The 22124-nt window shown below is 50.5% G+C and overlaps 1 protein-coding gene across 1 annotated transcript in view; it reads left to right on the forward strand.

Moving 5' to 3' along the window:
- The window catches only part of LOC110148604 (epididymis-specific alpha-mannosidase-like), a 41923-nt gene that overhangs the window by 14083 nt on the left and 5716 nt on the right, over positions 1-22124 (forward strand). The window contains exons 7-13 of the mRNA XM_070458074.1: positions 5613-5811; positions 9386-9576; positions 11401-11539; positions 12401-12534; positions 14142-14416; positions 20399-20590; positions 21115-21367. Coding sequence (XP_070314175.1) covers positions 5613-5811; positions 9386-9576; positions 11401-11539; positions 12401-12534; positions 14142-14416; positions 20399-20590; positions 21115-21367 — 1383 coding nt within the window. The remainder of the gene's footprint in view (positions 1-5612; positions 5812-9385; positions 9577-11400; positions 11540-12400; positions 12535-14141; positions 14417-20398; positions 20591-21114; positions 21368-22124) is intronic.

Raw genomic sequence — 22124 nt, forward strand, 5'->3', positions numbered from 1 at the left:
TCCACCCCTCGACTGTGTGTCCTGTTCTAACCAGGCCAGTGTCCATCCAGGCAGTGGGCCATCCCAGCCCCAGCTCAGTCCTCCTTCTCTGCACCCCGAGTCCTCACCCAGTCTACCAGCTCCTCCCCCACCCAGAATCATCCCCACAGTCTCTGCCTCCAATGCAGTCCCTCCCCCACCCTGGCTCCAGCTCCTCCCCAGCCCTCCCCTCCTTTCCCCTTCTCAAAGCTGGGAGCAGAGGCCTCAGCCTGAATCCTGGCTCCCAACTCAGGGGCTGTGAGACTGGGAACATGAGTCTCACTTTCCTCATCTGTGAAATGGGGATGATGACAGGACCTGCTCCATAGGCTGGATTTGAGGTCAGATGGGAAAGACACCCCCGGGGGAGAGTGCCCGACACCCAGTCACCATTGTGGTCACAGCCAAACTGGATGGAGCACCCCTGTTCTACGTGATGTATGTGTCTCCCCCATTTTCTCTGCCCCACTGGGCACAGGGGCAGGCCCTATTGGGTGCAGTCTACTCATAAGGGACCGAGAGCCAGAGAGGTTAAGGAATCTTCCTGACGTCACATAGATACTTAGCAGGACAGCTAAGAAAGTGGAATTTGTGCTCAGAGCCGTCAGAAAAGCTCCCAAGTAAGAAAGCATGTGTGCATGCATGCACCCACAGCCACCATGCTGCACATTACATCCTCATAACTTGTTTCTCAGATGGAAACATAACTTCTGTCCTCTGTCAAGCATTTAGCCTACACTGCAGCCCCTGTCTTTGGATCTACCAATATGTTCTCTCCATACATGAACTTATTTTCCACATATTTTCTGTTTTCCTTTAATTCACATATACCTGAGACCATATAGTATTTCATCTTTCTCTGTCTGACTTGTTTCCTGAGCATAATGCTCTCAAGTTCCATCCATGCTGTTGCAAACGGCAGGATTTCCTCTTTTTATGGTGAATAATACTGTGTACATATATGACATGTTCTTGATCTCTTCATCCATTGATGCACATACAGGTTGATTCCATATTTCTTGCTGATTATAAATACAGCTGCAATGAACATAGGGTTGCAGAAGTATTTTCAAGTTAGTGTTTTTGTTTTCTTTGAATAAATAAAAAGAAGTGGGGTGACTAAATCACGTGGTAGCTCTATCATTAGCTTTTCGAAGAACCTCCACACTGGTTTCCATAATTGCTGGAACAATTTACTTTTAAATCAACAGTGCATGAATGTTTACATTTCTCCTTATCCTGACATACATTTGTTGTTTCTTTTCTCTTAGATGATAGCCGTTCAATAGGTGTGAGGTGGTACCTCTGTGTGGTTTCGATTTGTTCAACATCTTTTCCTGTGTCTGTTGGCATCTCTGTGTCTTCTTGGACAAATGTCTACTCAGGACCTCTGCCTATTTTTTACCTGGATTGCTTTCATTATTACTACTGATCTATATGTGTTCTTTTTATATTTTGTGTATTATACCTTTTCAGATTTATGACTTGCAAATGTTTCATTTCATAGGCTGTCTTTATTTATGAAGTTTCTTTGCTGTGCAGAAGAAGCCTTCAGTTTGATGTAGTCTTCCTTGTTTATTATTCTCTGTGTTCTCTTTCCATGTGATGTCAAATCCAAAAATTCATCAAGATTGATGATGAGGAATTTACAGTGTATGTTTTCTTCTGGAAGCCCTTATAGTTCCAGGAGTTACAATCAAATCTTTAATTAGCTTGACTTACACTCAATAACCTCAGATATGCAGATGACACCACCCTTATGGCAGGAAGTGAAGAACCAAAGAGCCTCTTGATGAAAGTGAAAGAGGAGAGTGAAAAAGTTGGCTTAAAGCTCAGCATTCAGAAAACTAAGATCATGGCTCCAGTCCCATCACTACATGGCAAATAGATGGGGAAACAGTGGAAACAGTGGCTGACTTTATTTTTCTGGGCTTCAGAATCACTGCAGATGGTGATTGCAGCCATGAAATTAAAAGATGCTTACTCCTTGGAAGGAAAGTTATGACCAACCTAGACAGCATATTAAAAAGCAGAGACATTTGCCAACAAAGGTCCATCTGGTCAAGGCTATGGTTTTTCCAGTGGCCATGTATGGATGTGAGAGTTGGGCTGTAAAGAAAGCTGAGTGCCAAAGAATTGATGCTTTTGAACTGTGGTGTTGGAGAAGACCCTTGAGAGTCCCTTGGACTGTAAGATCCAACCAGTCCATCCTAAAGGAGATCAGTCCTGGGTGTTCAGTGGAAGGACTGATACTGAAGCTGAAACTCCGTTACTTTGGCCACCTGATATGAAGAACTGACTCATTTGAAAGGACCCTGATGCTGGGAAAGATTGAGGGCAGGAGGAGAAGGGGATGACAGAGGATGAGATGGTTGAATGGCATCACCACCTCAATGGACGTGAGTTTGGGTAAACTCTGGGAGTTGGTGATGGACAGGGAGGCCTGGTGTGCTGTGGTTCAAGGGGTCGCAAAGAGTCAGACACAACTGAGTGACTGAACTGAACTGAACTGAACTGTTTGAGTACAGTGTCAGGTAGTGATCTAAACTCATTCTACATCTGAGGATGTTCAGTTTTCATAAGACCATTTCTGGTAGAAGATGTCCTTTCCCCAGTTTATATTCTTGCCCTTTTGCTTTAATGTAATTGCCATATACACATGGCTTTATTTCTGAGCTCTCTATTCTATCCCATTGATCTATCTGTATCTTTTTTTGTTGGTACCAGAGTATTTAGATTGCTATGACTTTGCAGTGAAGTATGAAATCAGGATGTACGATGCTTCTAGTTTTGTTCTTCTTACTAAAGATTTCTCTGACCACTCATGGTGTTTGTGGTTCCCATAAATTTTAGGATTGTTTGTTCTATTTCTGTGAAAAATGTCATTGGAATCTTAAAAGGTTTTGCATTGAATCTGTAGATTGCTTTGGAAAATGCAGCCCTCCTCCTGCAGTCATGAGCTCAGAATATTTTCCCACTTACTTGCATCTTCCTCATTTCTATCATCAGTGTCGTCTAGTTTTTAGTGTACAGGGCTGTCACCGGCTCCGTGAAATGTATTCTTAGGTATTTTACCTTTTTGATGTAACTATAAATAGGATTGTTTCCTTCATTTGTCTTTCTGATGATTTGTTGTTAGTGTGTGGGAACACTAATCAGCAGGGGATTGTGTCTATTGATATTTTTATCCTTCAACTTTAATGCTTTTATTAATTTTAAGATTTGTCTCTAGCATTTTCTATAGTCACTATTTTTATGACATCATTATAGTAGCCAATAGTGAGAATTTTATTTCTTCTGTTCCGATTTCCATGCTTTTTCATTACTAATTGCTGCAGGTCTGATTTATAATACCACATTAAATAAGTGGTGAGTGGGATCATCCTTGTCTTTTTCCTGATCTCCCAGGAATAGTTTTACCTTTTATTCCATGAGTTGATGTTGGCTGTTTGCTTGTCATATATGACCTCTAGTATATTGAGGTAATTTTCATCCACACCCACTTTGAGGAGAGTTTTTATTACAAATGGAATTTGAATTTTGTCTTATGCCTTTTACGCATCTGTTGAGATGATCATATAATTTTTATCTCACATTTTCTCACTGATCGATTTGAGGATGTTGAATGGTCCTTGCATTTGTGGAATAAATTCCTTGCATTCTGCTTTATGATGATGCAATATTGCCATCAAGTATTGTTGATTTTGTTTGTTATTATATTGTTAAGGATTTTTGCATCTATGTTCCTAGGATATATTCAGCTATAATTTTCTTTTTTGGAGGCTTCTTCGCCTGGTTTGGTGTCAGGGTAATCTTGGCCTTGTAAAATTATATTGAAACCTTTCAGTCCCCTTCTAGTTTGTAAAATAGACTAACAAGGATTTGTATTCCTGAATCCTTGATGGCAATACCAGACCAACTTACCTGCCTCCTGAGAAATTTGTATGCAGGTCAAGAGCAATAGTTAGAACCAGTCATGGAACAGTAGACTGGTTCCAAATTTGGAAAGGAGTGCATCAAGGCTATATATGGTCACCCTGCTCATTTAACTTATATGAAGAGTACATCATGCGAAATGCCAGGCTGGATGAAGCACAAGCTGGAATCAAGATTGCTGGGAGAAATACCAATAACTTCAGATATGCAGATGGCACCACCCTTATGGAAGAAGTGAAGAGGAATTGAGGAGCCTCTTGATGAAACTGAAAAAGGAGAGTGAAAAAGCTGGCTTAAAACTCAACATTCAAAACACTAAGATCATGGCAGCCGGTCCTATCACTTCATGGCAAACAGATGGGAAACAATGGAAACACTGAAGAACTTTATTTTCTTGGGCTCCAAAATCACTGCAGATGGTGACTGTAGCCATGAAAATAAAAGATGCTTGATTCTTGGAAGAAAAGTCACCAACTCAGAAAGCATATTAAAAAGCAGAGACATTCCTTTGCCAGCGAAGGTTCATCTAGTCAAAGCTATGGTTTTTCCAGTAGCCATGTATGGATGTGAGTGTTGTACCATAAAGAAGGCTGAACACTGAATTGATGCTTTTGAACTGCAGTGTTGGAGACAACTCTTGAGATTCCCTTGGACTGCAAGGAAATCAAACCAGTCAATTGTAAAGGAAATCAGTCCTGAATATTCATTGGAAGGACTGATGCTGAAGCTGAAACTCCAATACTTTGGCCACCTGATGCGAAGACCTGACTCATTGGAAAAGACCTTTATGCTGGGAAAAGTTGAAGGCAGGAGGAGAAGGGGATGACAGAGGAGGAGATGGTTGAATGGCATCACCAACTGGATGGCATGAGTTTGAGTAAGGTCTTGGAGTTGGTGATGGGCAGGGAAGCCTAGTGTGCTGCAGCCCATGGGGTCTCAAAAAGTCAGACACAACTGAGTGATTGAGCCGACTAAACAAGGATTTGTATAAATTCTTCTTCAACATTTGATAGACATGGCCACTGAATGCTGATCTTTGCTTTCTTGAGGAGTATTTGGATCCTGGTTCAGTTTGGTTCTAGTATCCATTTGTTCAGGCTTTCCATTTACACATCATTCAGACTGGGCAGGTTATATATTTCCAGGAATTGATCAAGTTTTTCTACTTTGACATCTTTCTGAGGATGGGATTAAGGTCAGTAAATTCAAGCAAGCCATTCTGTTTTTAATTCCTGTTTAGTCTCTTATCATAATTAAGGTTCTTGATAACTAAGAGCAGTGCTGGGATTAAAGACATTGTCAGGAGGTGGAATCTGTCAGACACAGAAGACCAAAACCTAAATCATCACACTTATGTGGAATTTTATAAAACCAGTCTCATAGAGAAGATCAGATGTTTGGTGGCCAAAGGTGGACTGGCGAGTGTGGAGAAGTGGGGGACTGTTTGGAACGGGCACAAACCTGCAGCTGTCAGACCAGCCGGCGCTGGGGAACGACCTGAACAGGACAGAGAGAGGAGGACGCGCACAGCACAGGCCCGGGGCCCTGCCCGCCGCGGGGGGCGGGGGGGTGGTCCTGGGGAGAAGAGGGGCCCTCGCCGTGCAGGCCGGGCTCTGCACCCAGAGGCGCAGGGCATTGCTTCTGTCCCCCGGCTGCAGGGCTGTGACAGGCAGTTCTTCAACGCCTCGCTGCAGTTCACCAACATGGACCGTGTCATGGAGGAGGTCAACAAGTTCACCTACAAGCACGGCGTCTCGATGGAGTACGCCACGCTGGGCAGCTACTTCCGGGCTGTGCACGCGCACCAGCTCTCCTGGCCGGTCCGAGACCAGCGAGACTTCCTGCCCTATTCCTCGGGTAGGAGCCTCTGGGTGGAGGGATTCGGCGCCAGGGAGGAAAGGGGCCCCCAAACGCGGCGCCTGCTCAGGCCTCTGCTTGGAGCCTGCTCGGGGCCCTGGGGGAGCTGCAGGCCCCGACCCTCCTGCCTGACCCCCCCACACTCTGCGGGATTCCGGGCTCCTGGAGCCTCTCAGGCTGGCCACATGCAGCCTTCTACTCCAGTGCTGCCGGAAGGACTGCCCCGTGCCCACCTTCTCTTTCTGCAAAGTCCAGATTGTCCCGGAGTGTCGCCTCCTCTCATCCCCAGGTGGTGCTTGTGGTAAAGAACCCACCTGCAGGAGACACAGGGGATGCGGGTTGGATCCCTGGGTAGGGAAGATCCCTCAGAGGAGGAAATGGCAACCCACTCCAGGATTCTTGCCTGGGAAATCCCATGGACAGAGGAGCCTGGCGGGCTACAGACTGTGGGGTGGCAGAGCTGGACATGACTGAGCATGCATGCATGCATGTCACCTCCTCCAGGAAGCCTTTCCTGATCTGAAGTCTAGACTGGTTGTCTCCTCTCCCCCTCAGTGCCCCACTTTTCACCCGTTGCCACAGTGTCATTACTGGGGGCCCTTGTCTCCCACAAGGCTGTGTCCTGGAGGCCAGGACGGTTTTGGATGTGGCCGGCACAGCCTCAGGGTGAAAGGTCGTGGAGTGAGCCTTGTGCCGGGTTGTGTGCACCCGTGGAACTGTCCTGGGTCAGGAAAGTGGGGGTGTTCATCTTGGTTAGTGCATCCAGTGTGAAAATGAAGTGAGATGAGGAGAGCCCATAGCCTAGTGCCTGGGCCAGAGCCAGGGCTCAGCAGAGGCAGCTGTTGACAGTTACAGCAGCATCTCCATCTCGGGAGGCCAGGTGCCATCCTGGATACGGTGTGGGCACTCCGTGTGAGGAAACTAGTCCAGGGCCTGATTACCCTGAAGGAAGCCCAGCATCAGCGCCTCTTCCAGGTCCAGCCCCACCCACCTCCAAGCGGACCCCCGTAGAAGATCCAGCCCCCCTATCTGCAAGCCAGACAGGAATTATGCACACACAGCCTCCCTCTGACAGCTGGGGAGAGAGAAACACCCTCCACACCCCAGTCCAGCCTTGCTCAGGGCATCCGCAGGGGAAGGTATTGGCCAAATTATCGAACTTCTGAAACCCTTACTGCATACAATGCCAGAATCCTTGGAGGATCCTTGTGATCCTGCTCCTCTCTTTTAAAAAAATGAGGAGCTAAGGGGTATGAAGAAAGCTGAGGACTGAAGAATTGATGCTTTTGAACTGTGGTGTTGGAGAAGACTCTTGAGAGTCCCTTGGACTGCAAGGAGATCCAACCAGTCCACCCTAAAGGAGATCAGTCCTGAGAGTCCATTGGACGGACTGATGCTGAAGCTGAAACTCCAATACTTTAGCCACCTCATGGGAAGAGTTGACTCATTGCAAAAGACCTTGATGCTGGGAGGGATTGGGGGCAGGAGGAGAAGGGGACAACAGAGGATGAGATAGCTGGATGGCATCACCGACTCGATGGGCATGAGTTTGAGTAAACTCCGGGAGTTGGTAACGGACAGGGAGGCCTAGCGTGCTGCAATTCATGGGGTTGCAGTGTTGGACACAACTGAGTGACTGAACTGAACTGACTGAAGGGGTATGGGTGTGGAGGGGAGACTGTAGCCAGGGCCCCATGAGCCAGAGCAGCCCAGGGACCCTGATCAGGCCCTACCTCCCAGCCAGGTTTGCCCAGCCCTAGGTCCACGGTGGGATCACTCAGCAGGAGAGGTCGTTTTAGAAGGGAGAGGTGAGGTATATGTCTGTCCCCACGGGCAGTTAGGAGACCCAGGCTCCTAGCAGCATCCAGGGGCTGAACACCCCCCAGGAGATCCGGGTGCCTGAGCTATGCCTGTCCGGGGCCTGTCCCCTCCCCGCCCTCACCATTCAGCAGGCTCGGTGTCTCAGCAAGGCTGGCCCCAGGCGGTGTCTCAGGTGCTCACCTGGGTTGAGATCACAGCTCCTGCCGCCAAGGGCTGGGTGGCTTTGGGTAAGTGATGTCACCGCTCTGAGGCTTGGTTCTGTCATCTGTGACATGGATTCTAGGAGGACTGGAGGGACTCCCACAAGGCAGTTCAAATACAACCACTTCCCTTCTCATTTCCTTCCCTTCCGAAGAGACAGCAGGGTGGGCCCCCAGCTGCAGGGCTGGATCCGGGCTGGGTGCCACCCTGACTGCCCCAGACCTGGATTTGCAGTGCCTCTCCTGCCTTGGTCTTCTGCCTGAGTGGTGAGAAAGAGGAGCTACATACCTCTCAGGACACTTGCCTTGGGACCTCATCAGACTTGGGGAGGGCTGGCTCCTGGAGTAGTTGAGAACCTACAAGAAAGTGAGCAGGGTTCCAATTGAGGTGGGTATGACACTGCCCTGTGGGCGTGGTCACACAGGAGGTGGGAGGGGATAAGGGTGTGGGCGGGGTTCCAATTGAGGTTGGTGTGGACCCTGCTGGGTGGGCGTGGTCACACTTGAGGTGGGAGGGGATAGAGGATGTGGGCGTGGTTACCAGGAGGCAGGAAGGAGTGTCTGGTCTGGGTGGGAGGGTATGCTGAAAGGTCCAGTGAAATGCGAAGTGGGTGTGGCCACTTAACCTTCCCCTGGAGAGGCACCATTTAATCCGAGACTGAAGTTCGAGAAGGCTTGGTCCTGATCTGAGTGCAGGGGGATCTATGTAGCTTTGTCTAGTTGGGTCCGTGCTTGGAGGTGAGGCTGGGGTCGCCGGTGCCTGACCTCTGTGCTCAGCTTCCGGGAGGAGCTGTGGAGGGCCCCTGCGTCTGACCCCTCAGGATGTAGCCTTTCCCCAGTCCTCGCGGCTTCCCTTCCCAGTCGAGCCAAGGTCCTCTGAGGGAAGAACCTAGAATGGAGGCACAACCCAGCCTGGGGAGGAGGCAGGAGGAGGGAACCGCCGGGAACCCTGAGCCACCCGCTGAGACACATCCCAGCCCCGAGGTGCGCAGACTCTTGCCCCTTCCACCAGCCTCACACTCTTGGTCCAGGGTCAGGACAGTGGCTCCAGGGTTCTCACAGCTCCCAACCCCTGCCATCCTTCCCTGCTGAGCATCCAGAGAGAACTGCTGAAATGCACGCCTTCCAGGAACCACCTTCTCTCCAGAGGCACACAGGGGCTGCCCGCACTCCAGCCCTTCCCCTCCGGGTCCTGCCCCCGGCCCTCATCCCCCTCCTAACCCCCCTGCGGTGCTCAGGGCCCTTCCCCCCAGGCCGCGCCAAGGCTTGAGGTGCACAGCGAATTCTTGTCATCACAGGCCTTCAGCACTCAGGCTCGCCAGGCCTGCCCCAGCCCAGCCTGGCCCTGCCAGCTGCCCAGGCCTTCCAGGGATCTCGTACCACTGCTGACCTGGCTGGACCAGGAACCCTGAGGTCACCCCCTGGCCTAGGCTGTGTCCCTGGGGACCCAGGCAGATCCATCTCTGACCTCATCTTCCTCAGCATTTCCCAGATGGGTATCAGGGGCCTCCGTGGGCAGGCCCTCACACCCACTCCTGACCTGTTGCTTCTAGAAATATTTCACGCCTGGACCGGATTCTACGCCTCCCGAAGCGGGCTCAAGGCGCTGGCGAGGCGAGCCAGCACTCTGCTGTATGCCGCGGAGTCCATGTTCACACGCCACGTGCTGTTGGCTCCCCACCCACACCTGGACCCGGCCTGGGGCCTGCAGCAGCTCCAGCAGCTCCGCTGGGCGGTCTCCGAGGTAACGCAAGGCCTCCCAGAGACAGCACAGGATTGGGCTCTTCCGGGCTGTCTGCTTCCCCCTTCCCAGCCCAGCACACCTCCCAATCCCTGGTCACTGCAGGTCCACTTTACAGATGAGAACACTGAGGTCGCCTGGGTCACAAGATCTGTGCATGCTGAAGCTGCCCCAAGGCTAGGACCATGGCCTCCCAGGGTGCAGCTTGTGGTTCAGGGAGACACAGGGCCAGACTGACCCAGAGGGGAAGGGCAAGCTGGAGAGGCACTGATGTCCAACAACCTAAGGCTGGGCTCGAACCTCAGCTCAGTTCTGTTGCCTCAGGCTACTGAGTTTCCCTCTCTGAGCTCTAATTTCCTCCTTGGAAAATGAAAACCCTATCTCCAAATCAATAATACACATAAGTTGTTGGGCTCTGTGCTGCCACAAAGGAAGTTGTTCATAAATCTGCATCTTACTTGTCTCCACTGTACCGATGGGAAAACTGAGGCCGAAGATCTCCTACAACTTGTCTCTCCACTAGTCAGAAATGGGCCACACTGCCCATGACATTCATAGCCACTAAAAAGAATTGCTGGCAGGACTACTCATTGTGCAGGGGGTGAAGGGGATTGACTTTAGCATCAATCAGAGTGGTTGGCCATGTGGCTTCACCTCACGGGGACTCAAGTTTCCCTTCTGGGAAGAGGAGGTCATCCAACCCTACGTGGTACAGACAAGTAATAGGCCATGTGTGGGGCTTTTCTGGAGCAGGTTATCAGCACTTATTGAAAGGTTATTGTTGAACCATGAAAAACACCGGATTCTTGGCCTCTGGGTGAGAAGAAATCAATCTGGGGCCAGAGACAAGGCTTGATCACTCAGAGCTTTGGTGTAATAAAGTTTTATTAAACTATAAAAGAGATGGAGAAAGCTTCTGACATAGACATCAGAAGGGGGCGGAAAGAGTATCCCTCTGCCAGTCTTTAGCTGGATGTTATATAGCTACTAGAAATCTGCAAATCAGAGAAAAGAAATGTCTCAAAACTCAGAGAATGGCACCAGGCCCCTCACCCACAACATTCATTGAGATAATATTAGCACCAGGTGAGTCATCCCGGGCCATAAAACAATTGACATGACTGTTGAAGAAAGGCAGATTTTTATACACATATAGTTTCATTAACATACATTAAGAGAAGAATGTAAGAGTATAACATACTGGTTTGTCAAGTGGGTTCTGAGTCCTTAGGGGGAACCAACTAGAAGACAGAGTCTAGGGTAAATACACAGTACATTAACATAGCTTAAGACAAACATTTCCATAAGAAAAATGCATTGGTTAGCTCAAGGTTGGAGAAAAGTTAAGTTCAGGTGGAACCAGGTATCATTATGGCAACACAGAATTTTAAGAGAAACCTCTTTTTAAATTTGTATAGAGAAGGGAAAAAACTATAACACTAGTTTGTTTCCTCCTCCCCTTAAGAGAGAGTTAAAAATGTCTGACACTCCTCCGTTTGGAAACCCCTGACCTTCCTACTTGTTACCCTCTCATTATGGGATGACTGGGTCATGGAGGGAAGCTGGGGAGGGTCCTTTCCAGAAGTCAGTTTTCTGTCCAGGGTCAGGGACACAGTTATGTGTTTTCCCAAGTTCAAAAACACTTGGGCAAGTTCATCGACCTCTCTGACCTCAGTTTCCTCTTCTATAAAGTGGGAGGAACCCCCAATTCTCCAGCAGCAGCTGCTGAGAGGGAAGGGGAGTCAGGGCCCAGTGGGTGTGAGGACAGCAGATGCTGAGCAGAGGCCGGCCTGAGCCCACTCTTGTTCTGCTCCTGCGGGGGCCCAGGTCCAGCACCACGACGCCATCACCGGGACTCACGCCCTCAAGGTTGATGACATGTTTGTGGAGCACCTGAGCACCGGGATGCAAGGGGTGCAGACGCTGATGGCCTCCATCATCCAGGACAGGTCTCCAGCCCACTCAGGTAGGCGAGGCCCTGGGGGCACAGTGGGCTATGGTGGGTGTCCGCCCGGTCACACTGCCCAGCTCCGCCCTCTGCACTGTGTCTGGGTACAGTCCCATCCTGCCTTCAGAGTCTGGGAACTGGGGGTGCAGCATCCAGGGCCTCTGCCCATGCAGACTTGTGTCGGGAGGGGAAGACTTTCTCAGTAAGGGAGTTAGAACTGTGTTCTTCCATTTCCTGGTGGGGCTGGCTATTCCCATGAGCTCAGAAGGGTGACTGACTCCCCAAGTGAGGTGGAGGTGGAGACCCCAGAAACTCACCCAGCCATGGGAGCTGCCCATGCAGATGCCAGGGACTGGACAGTGTGTGCAGTGTCCACGGATCCGGGAGTCATCAGACGCGGTCTTATCCTGGGGCACATGGGGTGGAGGATGGAGCATAAAGAGAACCCAGGTTCATCCCAAACAGACCTCCAGTGCTGACCTTGGTGATTGACCCTGACCCTTCAAGATCCAGAGAATTCTGTCTGTATATTGCCAAGCGCTCAAGCTTTGGAGTCAGGCCTTAGGACATGGGTCACCTTGGACAGCTGACCCTTCTCCCTGCACCTGAGTGTCCTCACCAGTAAAGTGGGATGACAGGAAAAGATGAGTGAGGAGCTCATCTCTGGGGGGATGCCCCGCCCACCCCTCCTGGGAACCAGGACACAGGTGGAACAGATGAGGAGGGGGTTGCACGTAAGAGCCCATGTGTCTGTCTGTCTGTCCTTCCCCCTGGACTCTGCAGGGCTGCCCTCACCTGCCTCAGTTTCCCTTGTTCCGAGGGGCACCAGGGGTGAGGGGTGGGTCAGGTCCAGCAGTAGAGCCTGTTCTCTGTCTGCAGGCCCAGAGCCTGGGGGACGCTTTGCGGTGGTCTACAACCCGCTGGCCTGGACGGTCACCACCATCATCACCCTGACTGTGGACTTCCCCAGGGTCAGCGTCACAGACGAGTCCGGCCGCCCTGTGCCTGCACAGGTAAGGGGGACATCCCATCCATGGTGCATGCCCCGTTGCTGCCCCTCCTCTGGGCTGCACCCCCCAGAAGTGGGCATCCAAAGGGAACATGTGACAGGCTGCCCTCACTGTGAGGACAGTGTCATAGGGGTGAGTCACCATCAGGGTCAGTGGATCCACCCAGGGGCCTGACCCTGGGCTTTGGGCATCTGAGTTGACCAGAAGTCTGTTCTACTGTTCCCACCAAGGAAGGTTTCATGGTATCTTCACCTCCATGGTATCACATGGTACCATCCACCCACAGTCCAGCTCCCCAATGGGCATATATATATATATATATTCCTGTGTAAATTTCTACGTCTCATGGGGAAGCCAGTGATAGTCCTCACTGTGCATCTTTATGAAGGTGCTGTCTTAGGGGCAGGCCCTGGCTATGACACCCAAATCCTGTGTGGTCGTTCCTTCCTAGACCTGGAGCTAGACTTGGTTCTAGAGGTGACCCTACTGTCACCAAGCCAGCACTTCCTTGAAGAGGTGGGAGAGGTAATGCCATCAGTCCGCCATTCAGCAAACACTCCCGATGTCTGTTCTGGGCCTGGCCCCAGATGAGTGCTCATCCCTGGACTCTGGAGCCATCCTGGGATTCAAGGAGCAGACGCAGAAATGGACAGTTAAGGCATGGGGTGATTACCTGGCAGGCAGGGCAGTGATTCTTAGCTGAGACAGATGAGGAAGATTCCTCTCTGTCGTGGTCGGGAGACATGAGGGTGTTGGGTTGAGTAGGCCCAACACATAACATCCCCCTCCCCACCGATAGGCACCACCAACTAAGTCTAAATGCTCTTAAATACTACTGAAAACCTAGTATGTGCCAGGCTTTGCTTTAGGCACTGGAGAAACTTTAATAATCAAGTAGACAATAATCCCTGTTCTCAGGGCGCTTCTATTCTAGTGGGGGATCCAGGAAAGAAGAAAATAAGAAAGTGTAGGAGTGACAGATGACAATTGTGGTGGAGGAAATCCTTCAGGACAGGTTTGGGGTATGAGGTGGTGACAGGGGTCTTCTTTAGCTCAGAGAAATGCCGTGCTGGAGACTGTGAAGCGAAACATGAGTTTCTTCATAGATCCCCCAAACCCTCCGCACAGGACTCAGAAATGACATTTGTTCCCTAGAGAGTGAAGGACCTCTTGCATGGACATAGTGTCCTCATCTAACTCCCTTCCCTGAATCAGATTACATGGAGATGGAAAAAGGCCTGCAGGACAACCTGGAAACCTCCTTCCTTGGGGAAATTGGAGGATTAAGAGACAAAGGAGCCCCCTTCAAAGAGGTCGAGGGAAGAGCGTGAGCAGTGGCTCAGAGGCAGGAACAGGAGGGAGTGTGGGAAGAGGGCAGGTGGTTTGCAGCCATGATGGAGAAAGAGGAAGGAGGGAGAAGAGGTTGGACCTGGTTGAGCAGGGAGGATGCAGGAGAGGAAACCAGCTCAGCCCAGTGATGGATGACCCAGCTGTCTCTGTGCAGAGCAAGCACTCCATCCACCAGGTGTGTAAGCCCAGGATTTCCAAGGAGACTGAGGCATCTTCCATCCCTGACATCCATCATTCATCTTGTCCCTCAGGTCTTCCAGGTCCAGAGTTCGAAGGAGATGCCCTCTGCCTATGACCTGCACGTGCTGACCACGAGCCCAGGGCTCAGCTACCGGCAATACAGCATCCGGCCCAGCAGGAGTTCCCAGGAGGACACTGGGGAGACTGTACCCTTCGTGGCCAGCACCCAGCATTTTGGACACAGACTCAGGAGACATGGCGGACAAGTGGGCTCCCACCTGGTGCCTGTGGAGAATGACTGCTACACCGTGTTCTTGGACACAGACACCAACCTGATGCACAGCATCTGGGAGAGGTGAGGTGCAGTCATCGCCGCCTCTGAAGCCAGGAGGACCCTGGGCCTGGGCAGGTAATGCCCCATCTGGGTCTCCATTTCCTCAGCTGCAGGGCGAGGGTGTGATAGTGGTGAAGCTCCCTGTAGTGCAACCACGTTTATGTCTAGTTATGGGAATCTAAGCCAGGTCCATACAGCCTTTCTTGAACCTGTTCCTTCCAGGGATTTTAATCCTCAGAAAATGGGGTATTTACTAACACACCCTGGGAAAATATACTAATCATGAGATCAACTTTTTAAAACTGAGAGCCACATGAAATCCATCTATTCACCCAAAGTCCCATCCACTACGCACTCACACAACCACTTATCTATGCATCTAGCCTTCCTGGTTTCCATCTGTCATCCATCCATCTTCCATCCACCCAATCATCCATCCATCCATCTTTCTGTTGGTCCACCTGAAAGGTTGTTGCTGAACCACAAAAAGATGCTGGGATTCGTGGCCTCCAGAGGAGAATTCAATCTGGGGCCAGAGACGAGGCTTGATCGCTCAGAGCTTTTGTGTAATAAGGTTATTAAAGTATAAAGGAGATAGAGAAAGCTTCTGACATAGGCATCAGAAGGGGACAGAAAGAGTACCCCCTTGCTAGTGTTAGCCATGGAGTTATATACTCTCTAGTTAGTTATTACAGTGAGTGAAAAGAATGTCTGGAGGTTGTAAAGACCTCACTAGACCTCCTCCCATAATTTACATTTTTAAGATAATAGGATTAACCAGAAGGTTTTTTTTTTTCCAGAGACTGTCCTCAAGCAGGATATATTATTGTTATATAATCCTAAGGAATGTAAAGGGGGAAAAAAGTTTGTCCTTTCTTCCTCCTTGAGAATTCCAGACCCCTCTCTTCTTGGGGACCCCTAGACTTCTTATCAACCTGCCTAGGAATCGACTCTCGCACACCCATCCACTGAACTGTTCACTCACCACCAGCTATTCATTGGCAGCGGAGAGAGCCCAGGAGAGGCCCCCAGAGTTTGAAGTCAGCCCTGTCCATGGGGAGGTCATATTATAGGCAGTTTCGACACCTCTTCAGCTCTTTGTGCTGCACACCCACTTCTGTTTTTCGATGTGATCTCCTAACAGGATCAGAAGTTTGCCAGGGAGAGGGGCAAGGAGCCTGGGGTGGGGGCCGGGCAGTGGGCAGAAAGTGAGGCAAGGAAAGAGAAGGAAGAGGCAGCGAGAGAAGGGGAGGAAGACTGTCACCTGCAGCCCAGTCCTGCCATCTGTCAGCACTCTGCAAGCACAGACCTGGACCCCCTCCATGGGGCTCCCTCCTCCAGTCAGCCCACAGGTCCTTCTTGAGAGGGCATGAGGCACAGAGTCAGGGCTGACTGCAGAGAGTGTGGTGGAGCAGAAGGAATGGGCTGTCACTCAGCAGGTTGTGAGTGACCCGCCCCCCAGGGTCATGCTTTGAAAGGTGGAGTCTGCAGGCCAGCTTGAGCCGTCATCACTCAGGCCCCATGCCCCTTCTGGAGCACCCCTGAACAGCCAGCTCCATCTTGCCACCCCATTCTTCCCTCCCTCAGGTACCCCATCCCTAAGCCAGGACCCCAGACAGCGCTTCCCAGGGGAAGCGCTAATGTCCCGCTGTCCACCTTCCTTAGCCTGGGTGTGTTCAGTTGCTCCTGGCTCAGGGGAGGACAGTGTGTTCCTATGGGCCACCTCACATCCCAGGAGGGACTACCAGTGCCTGCTGCAGAGTCAGAGAGGGGAGGCTGTTGGGACTGAGAAAGGGTGGTGAAAGCAGCGTGGGCTTGGCGGGGATGAGGCCCCTGGAGCCAGGCGTGACACCTGGAAGGGTGGGAGGGAGTCTGTGGGTCAGAGGAGGGGGCGGTGGCTCCTGGGAAGGCCCCGCGTGTGCAAAGGCCTGAGGCAGGCAGCCTCCATGGGCACAGACACCCCAGCGCAGTTTTGCTCAAGGAGGGCCTTTGTTCTTCTATATATGACAAGGGTGTTGCTGAAGTTCATATACCGTCCGAGCCATCATTTTACACTGTACACGTCTGTGCTGTTCCCTGTGATCGCAGTGTTGTACAGGCATCTCCACACTCAGGTTAGGGCATTTGCATCACCCCCAGGAGAATCTTCATATGTCCTCTTTTCACCCCCCTCAGGGACCTGGCTTCCCTGCTGGCTCAGACGGTAAAGAATCCAGCTGCAATACAAGAGACCTGGGTTCAATCCCTGGATTGGGAAGATCCGCTGAAGAAGGACATGGCAACCCACCCCAGTAATCTTGCCTGGAGAATCCCAGGGACAAAGGAGCCTGGCAGGCTGGAGTCCCTGGGGCTGCAAAGTCAGACACCACTGAGCATACGCACAGGGCTACCTGGCTGGTGGAGGTTCTGGACTTGCTTAGTTTAGACATTTCATTCAATAGAATCACACCCTCTGGGGCCCTTTGGCGCCTGGTATCCTTCACACGGTTGTTGTTGTTCTGTCACTACAGCGTGTCCGGCTTTGTGACCCTATCCATTGCAGCGACCCAGGCTCCTCTGTCCTCGACTCCCTCCGGGAGTTCGCTCGTATTCATGTCCATTGAGTCAGGGATGCCATCCAACCATCTCATCCTCCATCACCCCCTCCTCCTCCTGCCCTCCATCTTTCTCAGCATCAGAGTCTTTTCCAATGAGTCTGCTCTTCTCATCAGATGGCCAACGTATTGAAGCTTCAACTTTAGCATCAGTCCTTCCAATGCACATTCAGGGTTGATTTCCCTTAGGATTGACTGGTTTGATCTCCTTGCAGTCCAAGGGACTCTCAAGAGTCTTCCCAAGCACCACAATTTGAAAGCATCAAATCTATGGCTTTATGGTCCACTTCTTCATGGTTCACTCCTCCCATCTTTACATGACTACTGGAAAAACCACAGCTTTGTCTATACAGACCTTTGTCGGTAAAGTGATATCTCTGCTTTTTTAGTATGCTGTCTAGGTTTGTCATAGCTTTCCTTCCAAGGAACAAGTGTATTTAAATTTCTTGGCTGCAGTCACCATCTGCAGTGATTTTGGAGTTAGAAATGAAGTCTGTCACTGTTGCCATTTTTCTCTCTTCTATTTGCCATGACATGATGAGAACAGATATCATAACCTTAGTTTTTTGAATGTTCAGATTTAAGCCATCATTTTCACTCTTGTCTTTCACCCTTATCAAAAGGGTCTTTAGTTCCTCTTCATTCTCTACCATTAGAGTGGCATCATCTGCCTATGTAGGGCTTCCCTGATAGGTCAGTTTGTAAAGAATCCGCCTGCAATGCAGGAGACCCAAGTTCAATTCCTAGATCGGGAAGATGCCCTGGAGAAGGAATAGGCTACTCACTCCAGTATTCTTGGGCTTCCCTTGTGGCTCAGCTGGTAAAGAATCCACCTGAAATGCAGGAGACCTGGGTTCAGTCTCTGGTTTTGGAAGATCCCCTGGAGAAGGGAAAAACTACCCACTCCAGGATTCTGGCCTGGAGAATTCCATGGACTATAAAGTACATGGGGTTGCAAAGAGTTGGACACAACTGAGGGGTTTTCACTTTCACTTTCATCTGCATTCTCAGATTGTTGTTCTGCTGGCAATCTTGATTCCAGCTTGTGGTTCATCCAGCCTGACATTTTGCATGATGTACTCTTTCATGCAGCATCATGTTTCCAAGTTTCATTCACATTGCAGTGTGAGTGAGACCCAGTTCTTTTGTGGGGCTGATTTATATTCCATTGACAGATATTCCTTGGTTCATTTATCCAGTCCTCACCTCATGGACATGTGGGTGATTTTCATTCTGGGGCTCTTGTGAATAAGTTCACTGTGAACATGCATGTACAAGATTTTGTGTTGACAAAAGCTTTCCTTTCTCTTGGGTCATTTCTTAAGAGTGGAATTGTTTGGTCACAGGAAACTCTATGTTTAACACTTTGAGAAACTGTTGGACTGTGTCCCACCCAGTTGCACCATTTTGCAATCTTATCCAAAACTATGAGGGTCTGATTTCCCCATATCCCCCCTACATTTGTATTAACGGCCAGTTCCATATAGCTACCCTGGTGTATGTGATGTGCTATCTCATTGCGGCTTTGATTTCCTTCCACTATGGACTGTAGATGTCGAGCATCTATTCATGGGCCTCTTGGACATTTGTGCATCTTCTCTGGTGAAATGTCATTTAGATCCTTTGCCCATCTCAAAATTGGGCTGTTCTTTATTGTGGAGTTGTAAGAGTTCTTTCAACTTAGGAAGAATTACTGCGAACAAACCATGTGAAGGTGATGGAATTCCAGCTGATCATTTAAAATCCCAGAAGATGATGTTGCTGTGGTGCCGCACTCAGTGTGGCAGCAAATTTGAAAACCTCAGCAGTGGCCACAGGACTGTAAAAGGTCAGCTTTCATCCCAATCCCAAAGAGGGGCAATGCTAGAGAGTGTTCCAACTACTGTACAGTTGCTCTCATTTCACATGCTGGCAAGGATGTATTAAAAATCCTTTAAGCTAGGCTTCAGCGGTATGTGAACTGAGAACTTCCAGATGTAGAAGCTGGATTTATAAAGGCAGAGGAACCAGAGGTCAAATTGCCAACATATGTCAGATCAGGGAAAAAGCAAGGGAACTCCAGAAAAACATCTATTTCTGCTTCATTAATTATACTAATGCCTTGGATTTGGATCAAAAGAAACTGTGGAAAATTCTTAAAGAAATGGGAACACCAGACCACCTTACCTATCTCATGAGAAAACTGTATACAACTCAAGAAGCAACAGTTAGAACTGGACGTGGAATAACCCACTGGTTCAAAATTGAGGAAGGAGATCCTCATGGCTGTATAGTGTCACTTTGACTACTTAACTTATATGCACAGTACATCCTGTGAAATGCCAGGCTGAATTAATCACAAGGGGGAATCTGGATTGCCTGGAGAAATATCAGCAATCTCAGATATGCAGATGATAACACTATAAAGGCAGAAAGTGAAGAGGAACCTAAGAGCCTCTTGATGAAGGTGAGAGAGGAGAGTGAAAAAGTTGGCTTGCAATTCAACATCCAAAACACTAAGATTATGGCATCAGGTCCCATCACGTCTTGGCAAATAGAATCAGGAAAAATGGAGAGAGTGACAGATTTTATTTTCTTGGGCTCCAAAAATCACTGTAGCAGGTCGTGATGTAACACATGAAATTAAAGATCCTTGTTCCATGGCAAAAAAGCTATGTGAAATCTGCACAGTATATTAAAAAATAGAGATATCACTTTACCAACAAATATCCATATACTTAAAGCTTTGGTCTTTGCAGTAGTCTTGTGAGGGTTTGAGAGTTGGACCATAAAGAAAACTGAGTGCTGAAGAATTGATGTTTTTGAAGTGTGGTACTGCAGAAGACTCTTGAGAGTTCATTGGACTGCAAGGAGATCAAACCAGTCAATCCTGAAGGAAATTAACCCTTGATATTCATTGGAAAGGCTTAACTTAACTGAAGCTCGAATACTTTGATAATGTGATGCAAAGAGCCCATTAACTGGAAAAGATCTTGATGCTGGGAAAGATGGAAGGCAAAAGGAGAAGGGGGCAGCAGGGGATGAGGTGGTTGGATGGCATCACCAACTCAATGGACATGAATTTGAGCAAACTCCAGGAGATGGTGAAGGACAGGTAAACCTGGCGTGCTTTAGTGCGTGGGGTCAGAAGATTCGGACATGACTTAGCCACTGAACAAAAGCAACAACCAGGAAAGAGATAGGATCTGATATCATGTGAGCTCTGGTGGGTCCATACCTCTTTTCTCCAAACCAAGTGCATGAGCTTCACTGAGTGAGCTCACAAATGTCACTGGTGCACTTGGGAGGTTGTTTGTGCTCCCCCCCTTGTCCCAGGCTGGCAGCTGCAGAGGCTCCATCAGCCTGGGTCCCAGAATGAGGATGCGATGGCCATGACGATGACACTCTTTTCTCTCTCCTCTCTGTGCAGGCAGAGTAACCGAACAGTACAGGTGACCCAGAGTTTCATGGAGTATCACGTGAAGAGTGATTTCCATCGAGGTCCCATTTCAGACAATTATGTGTTTACACCCGATGGTAGAGCAGAGCCTGCGTGGGAGGCTGTGAGGATGGAGATCGTGGCGGGGCCACTGGTGACTGAGATCCGGCAGGACTTCTACAGGTGAGGGCAGCCCCCTGGCTGTGCTCAGCACGTGGAGGTGCTCACAGGCAGGTGACTGAGGCAATGGGGGCCCGTCCTTGCTTCAGACACCCAGCCCCTGGACCTGGGCTTGGCGCACGGTCCTTCCTCCAAAGCCCCATGACGTCATGAGCTGCTCCAGTCTCTGCAGGCCTGCTCTCTGGCCTGCGCTGTGTCACCTTGGGGGCACCTGAGTCCAGAGGTGGGACAGGGGCCCATGGTGACAGTGACCAGCACGAGAGCAGTTCTTGTGTTTCCATCAGCAGGACAGACAGAGCCCCCAGGCGTGGCTGGGTACCCAGAGTCTTCAGAGGACAGGGCCCCTCCTGTTCTCTATTCCAAGCAGGCTCCCCTTGGATGCATCCCCAAGGATGCTCCCAAGCATCCTTCCTGGCTGCAGGAAGGATGGAGGGAGGGAAACAGAAGGAGACAAAGGAAGAAAGGAGAAGGACGGGGCGTCCAGAAGGCTCCCCAGGCTTGATCGACCTGTGCTGCTTCTCCTCCAGGGAGGTGAACGACAGGGAGCCCACATTCGCCATCTACTCCCGGCTGGCCCACGGGCCCCAGAGCTCTGACGGGGAGCTGCTCTGCCATCGCATAGAGCAGGAGTACCGGGTGGGCCCCTTGGAGCTGAACCGTGAGGCCATTCTGAGGACCAGCACCGACCTGAACACGGGGCAGGTCCTCTACTCGGACAACAACGGCTACCAGATGCAGCGCAGGCCCTACCGGCAGGACATGTGGAACACCATCGCTCGGGTATGCTGTCCCGGGGTGTGGCAGCCACAGATCTAGTCCTGGTGGCCTTTTTCCAGAAGGCAGGAGGGCCCCCTTAGGTCTAGAGCATCTCCCAGAGCCCCACTGCCCTGTGTCTGCCCCTAGGGGCTGTGGACCAGGCGTGTTCAGACCTGGTCTCAGAGTCTGGGGCCGCCGTGTGTGAGGCGTGTCCCTGAGGTCTCCTGTGTGCACCGTGGGTCCTCCTCAGTCAACGGGTGACCCTCTGGGGGTTGCTTGAGGATTAAGCAAGTGGTACCTGGCTAGGCCTGAATGGGGTGTGACCCTCCTCTGCCGCTGTGAGCTGAGTCACAGCCTGGCTGCCAGGGAGGGCTGAGCAGGGGCTGAACTCCAAAATCAATTGGCTCCCAGGGCCTCTCCCTCCATCAGCGTGACCTCGGGTGAGTCCCTGGGTGTCCCTGGACCGCGGTGCTCTCCTGGGAAGAGAACTGTGCTGAGTGCTGGGATGATCCAGCTGGGATGATGCATGCTGGCCATCTCCTGAGCCTCCATCTGTGTTAGTTGTCTCTCTCCTTCCACGGGGGCCCTGAGAATGGGTGAGGTTCCTCCCTGCTCTGTCTTCCTTGAACTTCTGTCCCTTCATCTCTGCAGCTGGTCCTCACCCACTGTGGCCTGGGCTCCAGAGAATCCGGGGAAATCAGCCCAGGACATCTTGCTCCGATAGAACTAACAAATAGAACAAAAGGTTGTGTGAGTGCTTTCCAGCCCAGACACCAGCCCC

Source organism: Odocoileus virginianus, chromosome 29 (genome assembly GCF_023699985.2).
Source record: "Odocoileus virginianus isolate 20LAN1187 ecotype Illinois chromosome 29, Ovbor_1.2, whole genome shotgun sequence".
In the NCBI taxonomy this organism is placed as follows: domain Eukaryota; kingdom Metazoa; phylum Chordata; class Mammalia; order Artiodactyla; family Cervidae; genus Odocoileus; species Odocoileus virginianus.